The sequence below is a fragment of the Trachinotus anak genome, unplaced genomic scaffold (assembly GCF_046630095.1).
Source record: "Trachinotus anak isolate AG129_WGS33_773 ecotype Australia unplaced genomic scaffold, CSIRO_AGI_Tana_v1 ptg000031l, whole genome shotgun sequence".
NCBI classification, from domain to species: domain Eukaryota; kingdom Metazoa; phylum Chordata; class Actinopteri; order Carangiformes; family Carangidae; genus Trachinotus; species Trachinotus anak.
In genome coordinates, this window is record NW_027273882.1 from 756,851 (window position 1) to 781,871 (window position 25,021).

Sequence of the window (25,021 nt, forward strand, 5' to 3'; positions counted from 1 at the left end):
AGGTAATGGCACAATATTGAACAAAATTAAAATCCATGTGTGCTGAAGGCTGAGTAATTGTATTAGCAACAGTGGCGTTTAATTTACTCAAAGTACTGTACAATTCTGAGGTACTTGCACTTTGCTTGAGTATTTCCATTTTATGCTACTTTATACTTCCACTGTACTATATTTCAGAGAAAAATATTGTGCTTTTTACTGCACTACATATATTCCAGAGCTTTAACAAGCAAGATACTATAAGGATTGTAACACTTCAGTTCACTAAGGCGTGCATCTGCACTGTGCAGGGTGGCCCTTCACCCTGGAGAAAAAGTTGCCCACCCCCAACTGCCATAATATAATTCACACTCTGGCCCTGGCGATTATATGTGAAATCTGTCCTCTGAACTGAATCACCAGGTTAATGAGATATAAAATGTGTGAAGAAGGAGCTCAGATCCTCGAGGAATGTGTTTTCCTTTGTATTCTTAAAAAATATTTTTAGAGTAAAATTCATAAGAAAAACAACAAAGATAAGAAAAAACAAACAATTTTGTGTAGGAGAATTATGATTTCTACCTTTCTCTTTCGTTATTACTTGTCTTCACTTCGATTTATCTTGTGACCCTTTTGTGGTGTCCTGATCCCCGTCCTGAATTTGACTACTAGGAATGTAAATCCATCGATTTATGTGTCTAATTAATATAATTCCCACACATTCATGTCCTGATTGTGACTGGCCACTCTGGGTTAAAGATTTGAATTATTTCAATGTGCCAATTTACTCTTTTAGACTAATGGCGGCTCTCTGCCTCTGTCCAATGATACTATGTTTCACCAATGACTTGATTTCAGCTTTAAGGACACGTTTCATAACCACCAATGTTCAAGAGGCACAGAGAGACTCTCAAGTGTTAAACACTGACACCCCTTCTGTAATGACAATTGAAAGATGGATTTTTAATTAAATTCCTCTCTTTAAAGGTCACCACCACTGCTGAATTAAGCAGAGAGAAATATATTTTTAACATTTCACTCCAGAAAAACTCATTTTATTAATGAAATCACTCCTGTTTGTTGTTGTCAGTCAAACACTTGAAGTTTATGCCTGCAACACAAACCAGCCTTGGCTCAACTCTACGTAGTCTTACAAGCTCAACTCCAAAGGTACATCCCGGTATGTTTGTGTGTGTGCACCTATTCATGTATCTATGAGGGGGATGGGGCCGATCTGTGAGACCCTGTTTTTCGTATGCATTGGCACTGTCACGGCATCTCAGCCTCGTTAGCCTGGAAATGGGGACGAGGCGGCAGCCCCTGATGGGACGCACGGCGATCTCATTATGGGAGGAAGCAACCCAACTGGAGCGTAACAGGACAGGCCCGGTGTGAGGGGTGGATGGTGAGGGTTTTGAGAGGAGGGGCTGGCTCGGATCAGAGTGGCACTGCAGGTCCAGGTCAGGCACAAAAAAAACAAAAAAAAAAACAACCCCTCTCCTCTTTTGTGTGCCAGCCGGGCCTCCATTGTTCAAAGCCTCATTAGCACCAGTTAGAAGAAGTTGTTGTGCAGGACAGGAGGCGTCATTCTGTGGCTGCTCCCTCGCTCGTTCACAGCAGAGCCATCAAACTGAGACACAAACTTCTTTTCCTCTACTCCACAGAGTGAAAACACTGCCGACTGACTACACAAACTGCAGCACCGGACAGCAGGGGGTCGAGGGCTCACTCGGAGACGTCAGCATGGACACTCCAGATTATGGGATTGCAGCAATGAGGAGAGGAAGCTATGATGATGCTGCAGCTTCTCTGCGTCCTGTGAGTATTGATCCATCCTCTGAAGGCAAAGGTGAAAAAGGTCCTGTTGGCGACGACCGCTGAGTGTGACTCAGTATGAGATGCTGCTTTTTAATTGTTCCAGACTCATGAATCCGACATGTAAATCTACACTCTGTTGCACCTTGTTCATTAGGTGCTGTGTGTGTGTGAGAGATCTGAAGACTTGTTATATAAGACAGATGAGAAAGGGACATTAATCATCAAGAACAGGTGGAGAAACACATTTCCAGCCTATACGGTGTGAGAAAACTGATTGGCTGTCAGCCCTGAGCGAGGGTAGTTATTCAGTGGTACAATACAAACCAAAGAGAGCCAGTGTCATCCATACAGACGTGTGGCTTCTGTACGCGAAGACCAGACAATCAATCCTCTATGTGCTTTAAAAATACCAGCGAAAATATTTGGGAAAAAAATGTACAGTTTTCACCCGGGCCAAATTCTTCTTATTAATGACGCGTTTACTGACAGGTCATTCGAGACTGTCCTCACCAGAAAATGACACCTCAAATGGCCCACATGTTTCCCTGGCAACCAAACTCTATTGTAAAATAATGACTGAACTCTCTCAAAAGTAAAGGCACAAGAAGTACAAAATTGTTATGCTGTTGCAAAAACCTCTCAAGGTGGGGTCATATAAGCCTTCTGTCCGATGTGACCGCCAACAGTCAGCCCCAAAAATATCTGTGCGATTTTCTGTTGTTGTCTGTTTCCCCATTGATTTCAGCCAGCCCTCTGTGTGATACCTAACCGTGTACTAACCTCAGCCCAGATGCCAGCCAGTTATCTCTGTGACGCCTAACACCAATCTAACACAATCCAGACACTATTCAAAACAATAGTCTATGACAGAAGCTATCATGGGCGCCTCTGGTTCTGGAAGTAAAAGATCCATTCATTTTTCCCATAGACAGTGTTACGTGGCTCTGATCAGCATGAAACTCTCAAAATTGAATTAGTTCAAATGATTAACTGCATTAGAAAGTATTTGTGTGTGTAAAAAAAACAAACAAAAAAACAGGTAGAAAGCACAAGCTTGTTACATAAAATTCAGGAGTTGTTCAGGAAGGAAGGATACGAGGCACAAAATCTCCACCTCTGACACTGGAGTTCACGGCTCCCATTGTGTCTCCTGCCAAACTACTGTGTGACCACGATCTTTCCCTAACCCTAACCAAGTAGTTTTAGTTTATTAAACCAAATCTGACCCCAGAGCTGGCAGAGCAGGTGCCAAATGATATCATCTTACTGATCGTTCCCACAATGCTGATTAACCCTATCAGGGAAATCTCTGGAATCAGAGAGGAACCATACCTCCCCCTGAGGTAAATTTGTGCACCCAGGACTTAGAGGAGCCGTAGGTAGGTCACCCGGGCCCTTTGTGTCCTGGTCCTGGTCCATCACGAGTCAGTGGATGTTGCGCACCATCCCGGCTCTGGCTGCAGAGACAAAAGCCAGAAAGAGATGCTTTGTCAAGTGTTCCTGCCTTTGTTTGTTTTGTTTTGCTGTTTTTCCCTTCATCTTAAATTCTGCCTAACCCAGTTTCTCAGTTTGTCCAGCAATTAGAACACAAGAGAGGCCACAACGAGATGGAGAATCTGTTTGTTTTCTTTCACACTATTTAACAAAGCAGTGTTGATGTGAGTATGGACGATTGTTCCTGCTGGGAAATTGAAAGATAAATGAAAGTTTAGGATTGATAAAAGAAAGTTAGGTTTTGTTGTGCTAGCCAGGTGGTCCAGACTGAAATATCTCAGCAACTTTTCCATGGATTGTAATTAAATTCCTCTCCAGAGGATGAGTCCTAATGACTCTGGTGATGCCCTCACTTTTCTTCTTTTGCAAAACGAATGACAATCTCATATAGCATATATCATACAGCATGTTACCATGCTAAACTGAGCATTTCACAGTACGGTAAAGTTCAGTGTCACAAAGCCACCAGCATGGCCGTCAACTCCCAGTCTTCAGTGTTATATGATTACATTTTATATTTTCAAATGTCAATCATTTCTTATTGACATATAGTAAGACATAATTTTGACTGTAATTACATAATCAGAAGCTATGAAATACTTATAAACACTCTTTCCCAGCCTTTAAATTCCACTTTATTTATTTACCTTCTTCATCTGCACTGACAGCTTCTCATCATTTTAGAATTACTTCTCAAATTCTCTCCTAAGCCTCTTTTTTTTTTTTTTTTCAATTTACAATCTGATGTATGGCAGATCACACAAAAGCTTTTCCTGAAGTGTGTTGGCCTAGATGTTGCTAGGCAACATGTAATTGGCTGTCGGTCACGTCTGCACTGGCGAGATACTACCTAAACCATCAACAGCTGTATGTTCAGGGAATCAAAATCATATGCTGTTGGGACTCCCGGTGTTATTGTCCTGGCTTCAGGGCGAATCAACCGTAACCCTGTGACAATGTTGCTTGTATCCTCACAGCACAGTGAACACGATTTCAATTTCTGAATCTGTGTTGGTAAATGGAGCGAGCTGAGGCCTGGCGTTCTAAAACTGCGATATCTTTATTTATGGCTGTAATGCACATCCACAGCTGACGTCATCCGTAGCTTCCACTACTCTCAAAATTCAAGACACAACTCTGTGCCTCTGTTTTTTTTCTAAAGAAAATCAATGTGTGGACAACCTTTTGCTTTTGAAGGCACTCAGAAGACTTGTCTTCTCTTGTTTTTTTCTGGTCAACAGTCCCAAACCTAAAGATAATCAATTTACTGAGCTCAATTTACAAAACCGAATAAAGCAGCAAATCCTCCATTTTTTCATATTCATCATTTATTTATATCATTTATATAGACTGTCAATGAGCAGCTATCTCAAGTCATTTCACAGGTGGAATTTCTTATCTGTGTTTCAGTGTAGATTTGGTTGCTGTGCATGTAGTCAGGAATATAAATAATTTGCTTCAGTCATTCGCTTTATTTTTAGTCTGCTTTAAAGATAACCCAGATGTGTGGTTTCAGCATGGTTACTAGGTACAAGGTAGAAGGTACAATATGTCCCTGTTAGAATTTCCCATTACAGCAAAGCAGTTATTCTGTTGTTGTTTTTCCCCCTGACTGACATCTGTCTTGTTTAGTTGTACCCGATAGTCAGACAAACAGCGCAAAGAGCACGTTTTCCTCTTCTATGGCCAAAGAAGAGGAAAACATGGTCTCTCCACTGTAAGTGCTCTGTTCTTCATTGACTTGAGATCAGATCAATGACCTCTGGCATTTGGAAAAGGATCTGAGGACCAAATCAGTGAAAATCCAGTTCTGTATGTACCAGAGTAGAAGTACTTTTCTTCTTTCCATATGCTAAATGAAGTCTTCCCACAGTTTTTGCTTTGCTTGTAGCGGTCTGGAAAAACCATAGATTCATCAGCCTGGGAATGGAGCTGTAGCTGTAGTTTAGGCAGGCTCACCTGTTCCCACACCTTCCAGTCATACATGTCCACAACCTTTTTCTCATAATATGCAGCTGCTATAAAGGGTTGGAAATTTAATTGAAGCTGTATTTTAAGTTTGAATGATTCTTTTAAAATGTGCTCATATTTTAATGTTGGTATCTCAGGGTCTTGCCAGGAGGGTTTATGAGCTCAGGGACAGTGTGTGTTAAGCTTCCAGAAAACATATTGTTGTAAAAAAGAAATGACACTTTCTTCCGAAGAAAAACAACACCACCAGTCATTTCAGTGACTGCCCCGAAACAACATGTGTTTGTGTTCAAGTGACAAATCCCCTCTAGTGGTGACAGGTGCAAACAAGGAAATTGTACTATTACAGTGTGACAAAGACCAGGTGGATGGATGGTCTGACGGTTTCAGAAGGTGGGGGTGGGGGCACAATGAAGCTGAAATCATTTTTACAGATGTGTATTTGCATCTTTACTCCAAAGAGCACTGCAGGGCAACGTGTACCCGTTGGTTTCTCACTGTTGTTCCTTTTATTGTTACCACGACAACAAAGGTCCCTGAATCTTTGTGAAGAAGTAATTAAAAAAAACAAAAAAACATATTAGTGTTAAAACACACATGTTGCTCTGGAGGGCATGTACATGCATATTTTATCATTTCATATGGAGAACTGAATTTGTTACTTCAAGTGGATGAGTGACAGTTCTTCTTCTTTACATTTACATTTACATTTAGTCATTTAGCAGACGCTTTTATCCAAAGCGACTCTTCTTCACTCAGACAACAGGATGAACCCGTCCTGCATCTAGCTGGCTGTCACTGGTTTTGTGCGTCAAGTTTTTAACAAGAGAAACATAAAATCTTATCCTTCAAATCTATTTTCCAGATAAAATTCAGTTGCAAACAGTAGTTCAGTCGTTTGCAGCACCATGCTTGATGCAGTACCGTATACCAAGTTTCAGTAATTATGGCATTTCGGAGTTGGGAGAAGTGCTGCGTCGCATTATCGTCTAAATGTTCCCTCACTGGTTGTTTGCAGACCTGAATCTCACAGTGAAAACAGAGGGATGTGTAGGATGGATATGTGACGCTTTAAAGATCCTTCTGTGTATTATAACGCACCAAAACACTTTGAAATATGATTCATATATGCATATCATGAAAATCTGTGAAAAATAGTATGTGTGGCACAGCATGTGGTATAGCTTGAAGTGTTTGAACAGCTCAAACATTTACATCACATTAAAAAATGAATAATGAAAAGCCCCAGATACATAGGTAGACGTAGATATACTGTGTTTTGTTTCTATTACAAGTCCTCTGCTTTCTCACAGCACCTCAGACACTTGGCTCAGCGACGACGCTCTGCTCCATCACTTGTCTTTGGGAAAGCCTTGGGGATGCCATGGTCTCCTATCAGGTCTGTACATCATTATTTTAAATCTTTTCCCCCTCCAGTGAACATTTTATGAACCTATGTGTCTATTTTCTGTAATGCCCTGTGTCTTATTCATATACTCCCAAAGAGAGGGCTGTAAGTGCAATGACAATCTTTTTCAACTTTCTGCTGTTGACAGCTGAGTGGGCTGAAAGGAGTTGTTAGGCATCTCATCAGGGGGGCTGTTTGTGTTTGTTCACTTGAAGCATGTTATGTTTTCCCAAGCAGTCTAGAGATTGAAAGTGGTGGTGTGTGACTGGTGACTTCTTCATAGTTTTGGCAGGGATTACTTTTTTGATTGACTTGCAAAATGAAACTGGTACTTAACCGGTAATGGAGCCAATTACGATCGTAATGAGAGTCAGGATGTAATTTCCAGTTACAACCCATCAGTCATCACAAACAACATGAAGGATGAAGAGAAGAGATGAAGATAGCAAACATAAGAGAGCGAGAGGGGGAGGAAATGTAGAGATTATATAGGTTTATCAGTAGAATCCAAAAGTTTGATCTTTAGGAACATCAAAGAGGTTTAAGGTCGAACCTACTCTACGTCATACAGACTCAGATAAGGAAAATTTCCTCCAAGATGACGCAATGTCAGCGACCGTTACAGGTTGTTTCACCTTTTTTTTGTCCAGTTGTAATCGCATGTCCAACAATGTTTACTTCTAACCTGAAGACCTCGCTACGCTTCGCTAAGATTTAAAGAACTTATCGGCTACAAAAAATAACACAATTTAGTCAGACATTTCATTTGCTGTTGCTATATTCTTATGAGATACTGTATCGTTTTATCTCTACAGGCCTATTCAAATAATTCTTGGCTTCAAGTGCTCATAGTTCATAGAAAAATGTCACTGTTGACATTTTAATAACATTTTAATATTAAATTATTATTAAAAAATTTAAATTATTATATTTTTAATAATAATTTAAAAAATATTATTATAAATTAATCAGAAACTCTGGCAATCAATTTATCATTTGAATATTTTTTCTTCGGTTGCAGCTTCTATACTGTGATGATTTGCTGACTTGTATTGTCTTATGTGACAGTTGAATATCTTTGGGTTTTGTACTGTTTGCTGTAAAAAAAAAAAAAAAAAAAAACCCAAAAAAACAAAAACAATCATCATTTGAGGATGTCACGGTGAGCTTAGGGTAATGATGACAATATTTATTAGTTGCAGACCTGATTTAAAGAAACTATTAGATATAGTTACAGCTTTTTGTTTACATGCAAAGGAACATTTTTATGTAAACCCTTCTGGCAGGTTCACATTCTCCTCAGCCTACAGATGGCAGCACATAGAAAAACTATCTCAAATGATCCCTGTAACAGAGGAACATTTGGCAGATAAAGAAACAAAAACTTGTTTCCCCACCTTCTGACACGACCACGTGTTAAATGGTGACATGATAGCGTATCACTTGCCATGCGCAGGCCACGCAGCCCACTCGGTTCAGGCCACAAACACAGATGTCCCTGTGGGGGATTTACAGAGTGGAGTTTTCTAACGGTAACCTGCACATCAACTCAAACTCCTAAACCTCAGTCACAACCACACTGAGTGAGGACCAGGCTGACAGGCTGATATGGATCTGTCTTCCAATTCAAGTCATGAGCTGTAGAACTCCTGATTAACTGGTTATCGTGTTCAGCCCTGTACCATAAGGAAATTTGGCATGACCTTTTCAGATTGACTGTAATTGCCTGTTAGATAAATTTAAAAAGAGGTTGTCTTGTGAGCCTTTTACACAAACGACGCCAAACACCCCCAGCAGTTTTCATACAAGTACCTCAATATTTTATAAAGTAATAGAGAGACTACAACATCACAGAGCAACGCACACAAATTCCTACATTCACTAACAAACTTTATACATAAAAGTAGAATGGAATATATTTTTCCCTCTCAGATTGTGTCATTGCAGGGATTTTTAAAAGCCTAAAGATGTTAAAATATCTTGTATCTTAACAAGTAAAAAAGCAAGAAACAGAGAAAATCATAAAAAACATAAAAATAACACATTTTTTTTCTTTTTTAAAAACTCATCTTTCTGATGCTAAGCCATGACCTCCTGGTTAGGAACCACTACAGTACACTATGGTTAAAGCTAAAGAGATCAATCTGCCGCATGTTAAGTGGTATTTTCATCAATTATAATCATGATGATTATGAGACAGTTAGCTTTGTCGTTGTAAGGCCAGTTTTAATTTAGTCCAAACTGATTTTCATTTGCCCAGTATATTTGTTTCTGATGAAATACAGAACAAATAGCAATTCCCATCAGTCTAAGCTGTACTCTGTTTTTACTGCTAATTACCAAATGTTATGCTTACTGAATGCTAAGAAAACTAAACCAAGACGGTGAACATGGCAAACATTATACCTGCTCAACATCAGCAAGTTAGCATGGTGACGTTAGCATTCAGCTCAAAACATCGCAGTGACAAAATGCAGCCCTGCAGAGCTGCCGGCATGGGTGGAGCAAACACAACAGCTTTGTGGTCCTGATTTCAGCCATTGAACTGTTTTCTTAAGACCGAGATTCACACAAGTCTAAAAATGTTATGTTGTGTTCTACATTTTAAAATGATGCTTAGTATTATATCTGAACCTTTAATTTTGAAGCATCCAATATTAATCCACTGAATGTATGGAAAGTCCTTGAACTTGACTTGACCGAGCTTTCAGTACTTCATAAGATTTCAGGTTGTGGCTACCATTGAGAAAGCCGAGGTCATGTCCTCTGGGAGTTTAGGGAAATTTTACTTATAACTGAAACACTGTTGTCTGTATTTCATTGGCTGACACCAGTATTTTTTACACTCCCTATATTTGAATTGTAGTAGGGCAACAAAAGAAATTATTAAAAAAATAAAAAACAACTGTATTTCTCTATCAGAATGTAATTCCTACCAGTGGTGAGAAAGGTTTGAAACTGCATTTTGAGCCTCATCTGTGACATAATGTAACAGTTCACTTGATGAATAACAGCAGCAAAGTCCATATAATTACAAATATTATATATGGTCTCTGTTATTTATGTAGTTCGCAGGGTGGATCAATATTTCTAAAAATTCTTGCACCAATCCCTCAAAATTGCTTTAGCAGTTTGATCAAGAAACAGTTTGGCTGTTTGAAGTTTTATATTCCAAAAAACCCCAAAACATATTATCAACTGTGTGCATAGTTTAAATTTCTATTAAAAACTGTGACGAGATTACCAAAGGTCTGCGTCACCACAGAGCTCAGTTTATTTTTGAAAAACCACTGATAAACCTCCTTTGGAAATCTTTCGTCTCTAGAGAGACAGTTTGCTGGCCTAACTTATAGTTAACGCCCATAGAAAAAGAAAGTTCAGCCGTTGCTTCAGGTTAGAAGTTGTCACACCGTCACAGACGTCAAATAACACACCTACAGAACCTGTAGGTGTGTCAGTGTGGGCTCTTTAACCTTTTACAGTTGTCATCCAAATAGTCGCGCAAAGACCACCAGAGCACCCAGTGGGTGAGTCTACCAAAGCAAAAAAAATTAAAATGTCAGACACAACCCACTTTCACACTTCCACCAGTTGAGCGCTCAAACATTCACACATTATGCATTTCCTTGAGTGGGGGGAGTCATGGGTGTTAGTTTCACTATAGTGGGACTGCTGCTGACATAGACAGTATAGTAAAGGCAGTTAAGATTAGTGGCGGTGTTTCATGGCCATTTTATATTTCAGTTGTTTTATGTCATTTGCAGATACACAGAATGATAAACACCACTGGACTTTTCCCAGCTGTTTTATTTGCTGGTATTTTATGTGTCATCTTCTGTAGGCCAGAATGGTAACAGGGAAAGTACCTCTGTTGCAACCATTTGAATTTCTGCCCTGAGCCCACAGTCAGTGGGAAGAGCAGTGACCAAAACTGGTTTCACAGTCATTTAGAACAAACAACAACTCTTACTTGTCTCAGTTACACCTTAACTTGTTACGCTGAACACTTTGGAGACACAAAAAAGTTAAAACAACATGACCATATTGATTTTTTTTAAGAGATACAGATTATTTTATCATTTGACATAAAAAAAAAAAAAAAAATCAGTCAGGCAGTAAACAGGCATGGTGAAATATCATGTTAGGTGAGAGTTAATCCTTTTAATAATAAACAGCAGACAAACAACATCACTATTTTTTTTTTCTTGTTTCAGAGTAAACCTGTTTTGCCGCTGTCAGGTTTGTGGTCAAAGATGTCACAAAGCAGGTGTACAAATACAGAGAAGAGAGGAGTAACTTTCTTTTCTGTACAATGAAGCTATGTAAACAGCCAAGCTTGAATCAGTTAATACCAGTGCGGCACTCTGTGATGCCTACAGGATAAATAAATCGGATCAGTTTGTTTTATATTGATCCCTTAGGGTCGGTGATGCCTTCATACACTGACCTGACATTTTTGTTCATATTAAAACATTATTCCCCGCTCTCGGTGATATTTTTGCAAAGGATCATCGGTGTTGGACACCATTGATTAGAGCTGGTGAATGTGTTTATATTACAAAACAAGTGGGGTTTTTTTTTCAGATCACTCAATCTTGGCACAACAGCAGTAACACCTTGGGCTGGTTGCACATATCATTGCTGATGTTTGGTAGTTTCCAATATCACATCTAGTCATTTAGACCAGTGTTTCCCAATCTTTTTAACTTGTGCCTCATTTAAAGTCTACCTCTGACTCCACCAACAGGTCATAAAATGCAACTGAGAAATCCATGAGATGATCAATAAGAAAACAAAGAGGGAAAACAGCAAAGGCCTGCTATATAAATATGACTTTTTATCTTTAATATTAGATTTTCTGGGGTAAAACTAGATCATATGACCTGTTTGGGTCTTGAGCAATTATCTGAGTGTTATCAATTATCAGTCTGAGTGTTGGAGTTGAAATCTTGTGAATTTTGAGACACCAAATGTTGAAGGAGGACATAACATCATTGCTTTGAATTCAAATGAGTTATAATCTCTCCAGTCTTTTGTAACATTTCAATCATGAACAAATGTCTTTGAATATTAGTTTGGTGTTAAATTTGTTATGACGGCTACAAGGCAGTTTCATGAATACTAATTCAGTTCTTAAATATCTAGTCTCATTAGGTTCTCATGCAAAATGTATGCAATGTGTTACATATGTATTTGAGACTTCAAAGAAAATGTCGTCTCAGGAAATAGTTAATATTCATATTTTTGGTGGTGCGTGATTAGCTGTGAAACTATATGGTGTTCTCTGAAGTTATATGTCAGGTGTGACTCGCATCGTTTTCACATCATCATTTCTAAAATGGCAAAACATAAAGTTAAGCATGAATAATTTGATATGTTGTAAAGTATGCCACTGTCCATATGTAAAAAAAAAAAAAAAAACATTGTGGAAGATAATTTATGATTTATGTGTTTAGTTAAATATAATTATTTCACAACAATAACCACTGTATTAAAATTAGATGACAGTTTTCTTTAAATGATACACCTCCTTAAGACACTGTGATTGTTTACAACATAGTGTTAATTAATATCATACATCATAGTGATGTGCTGTATGTGTTGATGCTTTGGTTTTCAAATCCCACTGTCAACCAAGAAGTTGTTAAGTTTGGTGGTTTCTCATCAAATGTAAACCTTTGAGATTATATATGTCAGTTACTACATGTTTAATATGTAAAAAACTCTGTAGGAGGTAAGAAAAACTGCCTCTCTAAGTGGTAGAAATACATATTTTAAATACTCCAGCATGTAAACCTTCAACTTATCCATAATAGACATAATGTACAGTACTCACCAAAAGTAGACGGGTGTGGCTGTGGGAGGTCCTTGTTATCCACCCTTCTTGTGTGTGTCCACTGGCTCAGAGAGGAGACTTCCTGCTGGGTGTCCGTGGAGCAGAGTCCATTCGTCCTCGGCCTCACCAGCGAGAACGGAGAGCTGCTGCTGGACGAGTGTGTTCAGGTCACCGAGGGCACAAAGACCAGGGACAGACACCTGTTCCTCTTCAGTGATGTCATTGTCTTCGCCAAACTCAAGTAAGTAATGTAGATATTGATATATACTCAGAGGCAAAGATGGTGATCACCAGTTATTTCCAGTAAAAAGGTGAAGAAAATCAAATATATGAGCATGGAACAAAACATAACCAGTGGAAAACAACTGAATCAACTGACAGAAAATATAAAAACAAATATGGGAAATGCATTTTTAATGCTGATGTGGTATTTCTGAAACTTTCTGCTGAAAAATGACACATATTTGTACAGTTGGAATGGGAGAGTGAAAGAGGAAGTTGAAATAAATGTATTTTTGGACTGCACACACGGGCTTTTGGGGAATCTCCCAGCACACAGCCAGTTTGTGTTTAGTCACTTCAATAATAGAAGAAAGTGTGGTGGTTCCCACAGTCACGTGAGGGGAAACTCAAACGGTATTATTTTTATTATTATTATCAAAATATTTGAACACACCTTCAGCTGAAGTTCTCTTGTCTGAACAACAAACAAAATACATCAGTGAAATGCTGGTTCATAAGCGATAGCATCTTAAATCTAACACCATCAATCATGACACATAGAGGCATGACTTTATCATGGGATCATTATTCTAGGATCAAATATCCAGTTTTCATTACTTTCTTTGGCTTGTTATTTTTATTATCATTAGTGGGTATAATGAAAATCAACCTTTCCAATGTCCCATTTTCTCGCTTTACCTGATTTCAGCATAAACAAACGAATGTGAACAAGCTTGAAGTTGTTGCTCAGCTCCGTCTGATTCGAGCTGTTTGTCACAGCCGGTGGAAGTTTTATAGCTTTTGAGTGGGAGTAATCACACTCATCTCTACACTACAACCTGCCCACTGTTCCAGTAGGTAGCACAACTGGGACTACAATACAATACAGTAAACACAAATTAGAGTCCTCAGAGTCTATGCGTATGATCTTTCATTACTTCTAGAAATGAGTGTATATGGTGCTTTTCAGTGTTGTTGAGAAGCATTTAAAAGGCACCACGTCATCGAGTTCAGTTAACAAAGCTTTCTGGAAAAATATTCTTCACAGGGCTGGATTATCAACCAGAGGCCACAGAGCAAACTGGCGCTGGAAAGAGATATGTTAACAGCCTTAGAGGAATAGTTCAGCCTTTTGTTTTTGCTGAGAGTTTGATGACAAGATTGATTCCGCTGCCATGTCTGTACAATAAATATGAAGCTACAGGCAAAGAGCTGTCTCTCCTAGTTCAAAAGATGCCTATCAACCCCAGTAATTAACACCGTGCATGTTGTTTGTTTCATGAGCACACAAACAGAACGTGAAGTCATTTAAGTACAATCTTGGAACACACATCTGACTCTCGGCCAGAAACGGGGGAAACAGTTAGCCTGATTCGTTCCAGAGAAAAACAAATCTACCTCTAAAGCTAACTTATTAGCATTTTGTAGCTTTTTTGTTTAAGCTGTAGACAATTTACACGACTGAAAGTCTAGTCTTAGAGGTGGTAGTAGGAGCATTTTTGAACTTTAGAGAGAGCTGGGCTAGCTGTTTCCCCCTGTTTCCAGTCTTTATGCTAAGCTAGGCTAAAATGCAACCTGACTCCAGCCCAGATCAGAGATCCTCTCATCTTACTCTCAAAAATAACTCAAATAAGTGTATTTTCCAAAATGTTGACCTATTCCTTCAAGCAGTTGTTTTTACCTAAGTTTGTGGCCTTGTCTTGTATGTTACAAAATATAACTCTTTATTTGACACTATGCAGGCGGTAATGGTAAATGGTACATACAGCATTCCTAAATAAATGTATCTTTAATGAAGTAGCTATTCAATAGTAATAGTAATTGACCGACTTGCGTACAGGTAGTAGCCTATTCCAGTACTGTATTGTGTTGAGTATTGGCTGTAATCTGGAAATATGACAAAGCTATCCATAATCTCCACACTGTCTCATACAGGGCTCTCAGTTTGTATTGTTCAGTTCATAGCCCCAGTGTGTTAGTCCATCCGTGATTTTTTCTCACAGCCATATTCCATATTACCTCTGCCCTCTGCTTCAATTCTCTATTTCTGTACCGTAACACCCCCTGAATACCCAAGATCACTCCCTCTGCCTTCATCCCTCTATGACCCCCCCTATTTTTTGCCCCTCCAATCTATCAGCGCTCCAGGATACAGTCAGCACGCCTCTGCTGCAAACACGCAGAGGTCAGTGGGGTCACCCTCCAAATGCTGTTGGTACCTGAAGTGTGTCTTTATGGAGGTGTAGTGGGAAAAGATGGATTCCCCTTATTTACTTCACCAGTTACCTTTTGTGAAAGTTGTTTTTGAACCACTTATGAAAGCTATTCATCCACCACTGTTCAGGAGACGAAGAGCGAGGTCTTTGTCTCGTCATCCTTGATAATCAATGTTAGCATTACAAACTATTGTTGCCTGGCATGTTTTCATGTGTAGTAATCAATTTTCCGTTTAGGGGGGATTGTTATGTTTTTGTATGTATAGATGATTTCTTTACTATAGATTTTTTGAGAGTGCAGGTTCTTACATGGTAAATCAGGCCTCTTATTTCTATATTCAGCTCCAACTTTTTCACAAATAGGATAGACAGGTTTTACTTTTTTTATGACAGTATTCAGAATCAATAATGATTTTTTTTTTTTTTTTTTTGAGGGGGAAAATTATGGAACTGAAACCTTGAGCTTGAACTGTAATCTTGAAAAAAGGCAGTCAGAGAGGGAAACAGAACAGGACAATTAAAAGGACCGCTGCTTTTCTTTTTGCTTCTTTTCTACAGGTCGACTGCCAGCTACCGTCTGAAGCACAGAGTGAGCCTCGAGGACATCTGGCTGTACAGTTTTGAAGATGAAGCGGAGGAAGAAGAGGGATCAACGGGGGATATTGACCTCCGGGTGACCCTCATCTTGGCCTGGGCTTTCACGTTTTGTTTGGTGTGTTTTCGGTGAGCAGCCATGCAGCAGATGACTCACATACAAACAGCAGCACATAATGTGTTTTGATTCACCTGTGGACTGGATACATGCTGAGGAATGATCATGCATACGTGTTTCTTCACTTCATTTGATTAGTGATTAACTCTTGAAGATGTAAAGAAATAGTTTGACATTTTGGGAAAATCACTTATTAGTAGCGCTCTGTGTTTTCTTTCAAGGGTTGGAGAATGATTCACAATTTTAATCAAAATGTATTCTTTTAGTTTTTTCATGCACAAACAAGCAGGACCTGCACCACCAAGGCTGTCATCATAATGCAAACTGCCACACAGATTTTCCCATGAAGATACAATACTACAGACTGTCAGTACCACATACTTCAACTAAAAAGACCACACTTTAATTTGCTGTATAGTCTGCACACTATTTCATCTTCATGCTGTTTTTGTTTTTCCATGGTACTCTGATGTCAGCTGGCTAGCATCTGTTGTCGGTATTTATTCATGCCATTGTTTATAGGACTTTGGTTCTGACCAGAATAACATTAACTAAATTTAATTTAATGTAATTTTTTCTGGTTGTACAATAAGGATAGAAATAAGAGCGGTGGCAATCTTCACATCAAACTCTCAACAAGCTAATAACCAAAATAATTCCTTTAAAGGAAGTATTTGTAAGTTTTGCTACATAGTGAGCGTTAGCATTAACAGCTGTTTACCAGTCTAGATCCTCTGCTCACCAAGAGCTGTCTCCAGCAGTGGAAAACAGCCAATATTAACTCTTGTCTCTATTAAGTCTTTTCCTCTACTGAAGCTAGAGAAATAATACAAATACAAATAGCCCCTTTCAATGTGTTAACGTAAAACTGGTTCTCATATGAATGGAAGAACAGACACAGTGTGTCATTAATGTCATCACTGAAACCTGAGCCCATTCAAAAAATATTCACAAATGTTGCAAATCATCATTTGTGGCCTTCACTAAAATGGGGAAGCAGCAAAGAGAAAGTCCTCCTGACAGCATCACAAGACAAGAGGTTGCAAAATAGGAAATGCGAAGCTGGTTGTTAAACCAGTCCTCATGTGATGAGATCTACCTCAGCTGACTTTATCTAAAAGGACTGACTTTTACAGTAAAGATGAAATGCAGGAGGAAGGTCTCATGCTTTGCAAGTTATTTTTCTCTACAGTAAATGATATGTCATCAAAGACATTGAATTGCAACCAGTGGGGAAATGGCAGTCATTTTGTGTCAATCATTGACACCCACACTTCTTGCAAAGTAATCATACCATGAAGCCATTTTAAATATGTTATTATTCCAAGAAGATGATGAGTCCCTCAAGGGGTTTTGAGTTGTTTTGTCTGAAAATGAGATGCCACTGTCTGATTGGTTGTTTGGCTCTTGTAATGATTCAGTGTGTGAAAGTTTCATTCCTTCTCACTCACATGGAGGTGATCATGGACCCTACAAGAAACCGTGTGCTCACTTGTTGACACTTTTGTTGTAACCCATATGTTACTTCAAAGGTGCCAGGCATTAATGAGCGCACAGCATATTAAAGATGTTCAAAGAGGTTAAGCCTACAGGTGTATACGTAGACACGCGTATCTGTGTCGTCGTCATGTTTCCACTGATGGACACAAAGCCACAGCAAACCGAGTCTAGAAGGAAGTGGAAGGTGTCTGGTCGGGGGCACGCCGTGACGCAGCTTCCTGTTCCCATGACTGAGTTACAGTTTCCACCAGAGTTGTTAAAAGAGGCCGTGGGTGCACATTGCTTCTCATTCCTCCCTCTGAACCTGTTGGCCTGTTTGATTTTCTCTGTGGATTAGTAACTCGTACCATGCTGTTATTTTGCCCACAGTTCGCCTGAGGTGAAAGAACGCTGGTTAGATACTCTTCACAGGTAAGAAACAACATCATTATTTATGTCATTGTTTACACCGATAAACATAATAAGCATAATTGTAAGAGTTGGACAGTGCTTGACCTAGATTGTAAAGTCTTTTTGTTTGGCTTAGTAATGCTGCACAAATTCCAATCAAAATAAACTCTTTAGTCATGTTTTAAAGGATTTTTGTCTGTTATTTTTTTTTAAAGTGTGTAAGAGTGTTACATTGATCCACTGTAAGATTGATACACAGTAACTTCAAATAACTCACATTGTTTTTGGTTGTGTTACCCAAGCACAGAGCGCATAGAGTTGTGACAACAAAGTAAATCTATTATATGAATTTTATTTTTTTTCTTATCACAGAAAAATTAAAGACGCAAAAGAGAGGGCTGGTTGTGCTTTTTCACGTCCAGACGTCCTCATGAAGGTGTTGAGTGGCAGCATTGCAGTAAGTCTCTCATCCTGCCCACTCTACTATGTCCAATTGAAAACAAAATATAAATAAAAAAAAAGAAAAAAGAAAAAGAGCGATTACTAAATAACATCTCTCACTGTTCCTATTTCTCTTTTTTAGACTAAAACTCTAACAGGAGGTGGCATGGAGCAAATCATTGAGTTTCCACTAGATGTGAGTAAAACCCCTATTTCACTCGCTTCTTGAGATGAAAGATGTTCAAGTGAAACAGCTGTTGGCGAAAGACACCTGCACCTTTCCACACATGCTGAAAGGAGACAGCTTTTGCAGGATATGTATAGCTTTTGCAAAGTAATTTAGCTGCAAATCACACAGTTAAACTGCACAGTTCAAAGGAGCGTACACAGTGATGCTTAGAAAGGGTCTTAATGGTTGAGGACAATAAGTAATGGTAGATCCGATTGATCTCAGGCTGCTATTAGAGTCTTTTGTAGTCTGGTCATATTCACTCTGAGTCAATCACGTGTTGGTAGGCATGAAGAGTGAAGAGGTGCGGTGCATGGCAGTTGAGAATAAAGCCCCTTCCTACTTTCCTCTTCTTTGCATGCTCATGTTCCTCTTGCTTAATAATAACCACATCGCTTTTTGTTTATTTTGTTGCCAGGGCAATGCAAAGATTGCCGCTCCGTCAAAGCAGTTGAATAACCAAGAGGACAAGCAGTCACAGCCCACTGGTGAGTTTGAAAGTCGGCTTTGTTGGAAGGAGGGGCTCATTAATTGTGCCATGTGTAGAGATGAGACTAAAGAGAGCAACCGCAGGAACAGAGGAAGGAAGCCTAACTACTGATAAGAGTGAGCAAGTGAAAAAAGTGGCACTGTGGCCTTGACTCTTGCACTTGAGGTCTTGTTCTGCAATGTTGCAGAAGTATAAAATCATTCATTTCAATATAAAATGTTGAACCAGCTAATGGATAAAACATTTTTTCCTCCATCAGAAAAAAAGTGGAACCAAGTGGTGAAGAAGCTCAAAAAAGGCTCTAGTTTCATCAACAAAGGAAGCCGAACAGAAACAGGCACCAAAACTCAGCTGTTTGGACAGCCCCTTCGCAAGATATGCCCAGATGACTGCTCACTTCCCAAACCAGTCATGGTAAGCTGCCTTTCAAACCCAAATGTCAGATTTAATGTCAAGTTGTTTCCGTCTACCTTCCTGTCAAGTTGCTCTTTTGCAAGACCAAGAACAAAACAGCTTACATCCAGAAACAAGTGTCATTATTATTATTTATATTATTTATTAGTTCCTAGAGTTATGTCACTGTTTTGTTAGGGTTTCTTCTTATTTTAAACAATATAACTAACGAAGACTGAATGTAATCCTAACCCTGTTAAGACAGAATCTTCTGTGAGCATGAATAATAAACAAGCACCTACTTAGCTGGCATTTGAAAGCAGTTCTCAGAATTTTTAATGACAACAGGAAACCCTGCGAGTCTCTGAGGTGCACGTTGCTTAGTCTCAGCCCAAAAAACAGCAGCCTACACACACACACACACACGCACACACACACACACGCACACACACACACACACACACACACACACGCACACGCACACGCACACGCACACACACACACACCCACACCCACCCTGCCTATTTTTGTTTATTTACTATCAAAATCTCACCTCTCCTTTCCTCTGTCCCGTCCTCTCACCAGGATCTGCTGGTGTTGCTGAGGAAGAAAGGCCCGTCCACAGAGGGAGTGTTTCGGAAGCCGTGCAACAACAAGAACATGAAGGACATCAGAGAGCAGCTCAACAGCGGCGCGGAGGTGGACATGGAGGGCCAGCCGGTGGTTCTGCTCGTCGGGCTTCTCAAAGTACTTTCCCATACTTGTTCTGTGTGATCACCTCCTTAATGTATCAGACTATGTTAAAGCAGCATTTACTGCATCTTACTGTTAGCACCACTATTAATATTAAAACTATATTATAATCACTACTGCACCATTAGCATTACTTACAAAAAAACTATTACAAATGATTCACCTACTATGTTACTTCAACCATTCCCACTAGTACTGCCACAACCGCAACTACTGCCATACCACCACTACTGCAGCTGCTACTAGTCTACAGTATCTTTTATTTAAGTAAGAGAATCTACAGCTGTTCCAAACAAAATGGAAATGCTACAGTGAAACTGCAGTTAAACTCAGTACTTGATTAACTGTGCGAGACGCCACAGTTTGGTGTCACACCCAGCTATTTCTATTACTCACAACTCGTCACATCTCATCACCGTTCCTCTCCTATTGATTGCAGAGTTTTCTGAAGGAACTTCCTGGCAGCCTGCTGGCATCTGAACTTTATGACAGCTGGATGACGGCTCTGGGCAATGAGGACACTCAGCAGAGAGCTCTGGAAATCAGAAAGTAAGTAATCAATGCCTGCTAATTAGTCTAGAAAGTGCCATTTACCTGCAACGGTCACCTTCAGCTTGCATTTATATATGACATTTATATATAAAGAGAAATATGTTGTGGTATTTGAATGAAAACTTTTGTGGTTGGATTTAAATGGGCGGGTTTTTTTGAGGGGGGTTTTGCAGAGAATTCCCAATGTCCTCCGCCAGTAGGCTGAGTGCAAACACTTCTCTTTTTTTAATCAGTCTTCTGTTTAAAAAAAAGGAAGAAACTTCAACGCACAAAAAAAAAAAAAAAAGGCCGCCAAGCTAATCTTCCTGTTCTCATTTTTCTTCCTTCCCCTTTTTGCTACCTGCAAATTAGGGTGATAGATGAGCTCCCGGGGCACAACAAACTCCTCCTGCAGCATCTAGTTTGCGTCCTCCACCACATCCTTGAGAGTGCTGACTTCAACAAGATGGACGCCCACAACCTGGCGGTGTGCATTGCCCCCACGCTGCTGCAGTTCGACGACACCCCGCTGGATGAGCAGAAGGAAAAGATGGAGAAGGTAGAAAGTCTTGATATGAGTGCACTTTCTCACTTTGGTGCTTTGAAGCTCTGCGGTTCACAGAGCAGAAAACCTCAAAAGGTTTCAGAATCAAGGGTACACAGAGACGCTTGTTTGCTGTTTGTTTAGTCAGGTGCCACTAAGAAAATACACCATGTGGACAGAGTGAAGCGCTGAGCTGTGTGTGGAAAGTGTTTGTGCTGAATGTCTTACGATGACTTATCGTGTTTGTTTTTATGATTTGCTGCAGGTCACGGAGCTAACAGAGTTCCTGATCAAGCACTGTGAGCTACTTGGAGAGAATATCCCACATCTGCTCGATACTGATGAAGGTACATTTACACATCACTCAAATTTCTCTTATTATCTCCCTTATTATCTCCCTTTAGGGACATAATAGGAAGTTATTATATCTCCCTTAAGGAGATAGTAAACCTCAAGTCTAATATGTTTATGGAACATACATGCAATCATGATAATCATGATCAACTAGAAGAAAAAAGCCCTGCTATACAAACAGGTTCTGAAATCGGCAAAATGTGACCACATGATGTAATGATGTTTTTAAATTTAAAATTAAATTTGTATTTGTAGTAAATTCTGCAAATTAAATATAAAGATGGGGCATTGAAAAATTTATGATATTTTCTTGCTCTCCCAAAACTTTTAGACAACCCTCTCCTCAGCAAATAGATAAATAAATAAATAAATAAATAGGCCCTTTTTTGACTGCACCTCCCATCCTAATAATTTCTTACAGTCCCTTACTGGAGTTAAAATCAATTTGTATTTTCACAAATTGAGTAAGTAAGAATAATTATTGTAAAATTCAGAGATCCTAATCATGTCTTACTTTTCCCACTCTACAGACTCTCTGTCCTCTCAGCATCATGACTCTGCGTATGACAGCACCGACCCAGACGGAGATGGGGAGGCAGGGGAAAATACCAGCTCCACACTAGGAGGCTGTGGCTCATCTTCCTCTCTCACTCCCTCCACCACCGCCTCTTCCTGGGCGTCTGACGCTGCCTTCAACACAAAGACACCATTCAACCGTCGCTGCTCTGAGCCCATCATCCTCATCTCGCCTGATCTTGAGAACCTGTGTGGCCACGCCAGGAGCCACGAGGACTGCTCCTTGGAGAGGAGGGACTTTGTGGAGCAGCCCCTGAAAAAGCAGATCTCTGATGACTCCTTCTTGCTCAGGGGACGGGGGGAACCCAGGCCAATTCAGTCTTTTTCAAAACTGAGCAGCAGCGCCAACATGGACCCACTGTCCTATATGGATGGTAATCATGCCAAGGACTGCTCATGCTCTTCTCTAGAGAGCGCTGCCTCAAACCAATCAGAGGGCTCTGTTTTCACCAGCTCACCAGTGGGGTCACCAGCCTGCCCCAGGAGGGCAAACACCACCAGCCAGCCTTCAGTGGCTGCAAAAGCTCTACAGGACGTTGCCAGGCCGAGTTCAGATGAGAAGAAGCGTTCACAGTCCATGAGAGTAGCCAGTAAAGTCCTAATGAGGACCAGGAGTTTAGGAGCCTTCAGCAGGAGCAGCATGAAGAAAGACTCCCAGAAGGAAAACTCCTTCCCATGTGAAACGCTCCAGGAGGACTCTCAGAGTGAAGCTGATCCACCAGCTGAGCTTCACAAACCACGCCCCCTGTCGGCCATCGAGGTATTTAAACATGTGGACAGCAGGCTGCCCTGCAGGCCTCCATCATACGAGCAGGCAGTGCAGAATGCTGGTCCCCCTCCACAGTACGGAGTAATGACTGTACAAGACGCCATAGAGCGAGAGAGGAGATCCCGCCCATCCTCTGTAAATTATGACTTCCCGCCTACCTGCTCTGTCACACGGCACGTGGACGGTTTTGCTGAAGCAGCACAGGACAATGCCAGCGTCGTCATGCGGCATCAGCCTTTCCGCCAGAGAGCCATGTCTGAGTGTGTGTCTGCCGGCCGTCATGAGGCCCTGTTGCGGCGATGCAGCCAGCCTGTGTTTGAGGAGTTTTCTTACGCCAAGGAGTCTTATGTTTGATTTACCGTGCAACTCTTTCATAAACCGGATTATAGATATACAGACATTTCTTAAAGGCAGAACTGCAAGTTAGCGACTCACCAAGCTTCTTTTTCTTTAATTCTTTAATGCATGGTTGGCAAAGTTGACTTTCTAACCTTGAGAACTTAATATGTTGAGATTGTATGTTTAGATTTAATAGTAAGAATGCTTAGCTTTATAAAAGCAGCTACTTCCTACCTTAGTCCGCACCTTTATCTGTCCTGTGGTTGGTTAGACAGAGAAACTGTGTTTCACTGAACAACTCTGTGCCAGAGCAATGTTTGTATAAAGACGTCCAATCTATTCACTTTTCACTGTTTCACTTTGGATGAATGTCAGCTATGTGCTGCCTCTATGGTTGCACTGTCTACGTAGTACTGTTTAGAGTACAAATCTTATATGTTATCATGATAGATATTTAGTCTATCACAATGAAGCTATGAAAACACACTTTGCTGTGAATCAAATATGCTATGAGTTTCTATGTTTTGTTCGAAGATTTGTTGATATAGCGAGTATGTACAGTATAATACATTGAGCACACTTGTGTTTTATTTTTTGCTTTTTGTAAATCCTCTTCAATTTGCATGGTCTCCTTCTTCCACTACATTAAAGCACTTTTCTGATGATAAACTATGCTTTGTTGACTTGGATGCTAAAAATGTAAATAATGTGACATAGATATAGATTGGTAAACTTTACCAGGGGCTCTTCCAGAGTGTAAATGGCTTTAGGTAGAAAATGGAAGAAAAAGCATTTCAATAAAAGGAAATGAAGTTTTAAAAAAAAAGTGTCCTCTTTCTCTGTTTCTATTAGCCCCTTTTAGAAAGCTAATCTGGTTTAACTTCTCCGTGCTAGATGTGTTGCATAACAGAGGCTAGCAAGCGTCATTGAGAGAACAGCATGTTCTGGCACGTATGCTAAAACAGAAGGAAACCAGACGTGGTCACATGGACGGATTTGGTTTTTCTCTGAATTGCTGCTCTTGTCTCTCACTGCAGGATGAGCTGATGCCACCTTGTCTTCCTTCCTCTCTGAAGTATTTTAACACATTGTTTCCTTCCTCAACACACTGATTCAATTCATCCAAAGATTTCAACCAGACTGACTGAGTCTGATTTGGCAGCATTTTATGGTTGAAAGATAAAGACGAGTGTTACCAACAAACCCTGATAACACCTGTCTTAAGGAATCAATTACACATGGTAGACACAAAGACAGCAGCATCTAGGGGTGCCCCGGGGGCTCACCTGGTAGAGCGCGTACCATTAAAGCCTGGTCCTAACCACAGCGGCTCAGGCTTCGAATCTAACCCGTGGCCCTTTGCTGCATGTCATCCGCTCTCTCTCCTTACTTTCCTGTCTCTCTCTCACTGTACCTATAAATAAAGGCATAAAAAGCCAGAAAAATAATTTTTAAAAAAAGCAGCATCTACACCTAGAAACCCATTTCAGTAGGTCTGCTGGAATGACAGAGACGCTTGTTAAACTCTGTACTCACAAAAACAACAATTGTTGTTTTCTTCCCCAAAAGGGAAGAAAAAAACAGGAAGATCTTACAACATAATGTAAACACAGCACCACTACAAGCTTAATCAGTGCCTGTCTGATATGATGTCAGCAAAAATGTCAGTTCATACCTACCTATACTAAAGTTGCTATTCATTGCTCAAATATTGCTTTCATAATTTTCCACCGTCAGCAGCCTCTGACATTCATTACTGCATCACACTTGCAAACTTCTAAGTGAAGCGTAAAGGGAAACCAAAGATGTCACATGATTTTAATCATTAGCAGAAGTATGAGCCTGTAGCATCAGGTCAACAGCTTGCACTGCGGTCTGCTGTGATAGCACTGCCATAATTGTTCAAGTACCACATTTGCAAATCCTGTTTTCTTCTCTGGAAGAAAACAACATCACACCACTTATCATATCCAGCAGCAGATCTGAAGGAACTTGAGTCATCAGCTGTTATCTATGATCTATCTGACTTTGTGTATCTGTGAGGATAGCGCAGGTC

At 40.0% G+C, this 25,021-nt stretch overlaps 1 protein-coding gene across 1 annotated transcript; it reads left to right on the plus strand.

The window, feature by feature from the left end:
• Positions 1 to 1,567: 1,567 nt before the first annotated feature.
• tagapb (T cell activation RhoGTPase activating protein b) lies at positions 1,568 to 23,791 on the plus strand. The gene is made up of 14 exons (XM_071467910.1): positions 1,568 to 1,797; positions 6,576 to 6,661; positions 12,577 to 12,747; positions 15,503 to 15,667; positions 17,526 to 17,567; positions 17,919 to 18,003; positions 18,130 to 18,183; positions 18,635 to 18,704; positions 18,966 to 19,120; positions 19,685 to 19,846; positions 20,292 to 20,401; positions 20,756 to 20,942; positions 21,193 to 21,274; positions 21,812 to 23,791. Exons 1-14 carry the CDS (start codon positions 1,723 to 1,725, stop codon positions 22,978 to 22,980), a joined length of 2,613 nt encoding a protein of 870 aa, XP_071324011.1. The 5' UTR covers positions 1,568 to 1,722; the 3' UTR covers positions 22,981 to 23,791.
• The last annotated feature ends 1,230 nt before the right edge of the window (positions 23,792 to 25,021 follow it).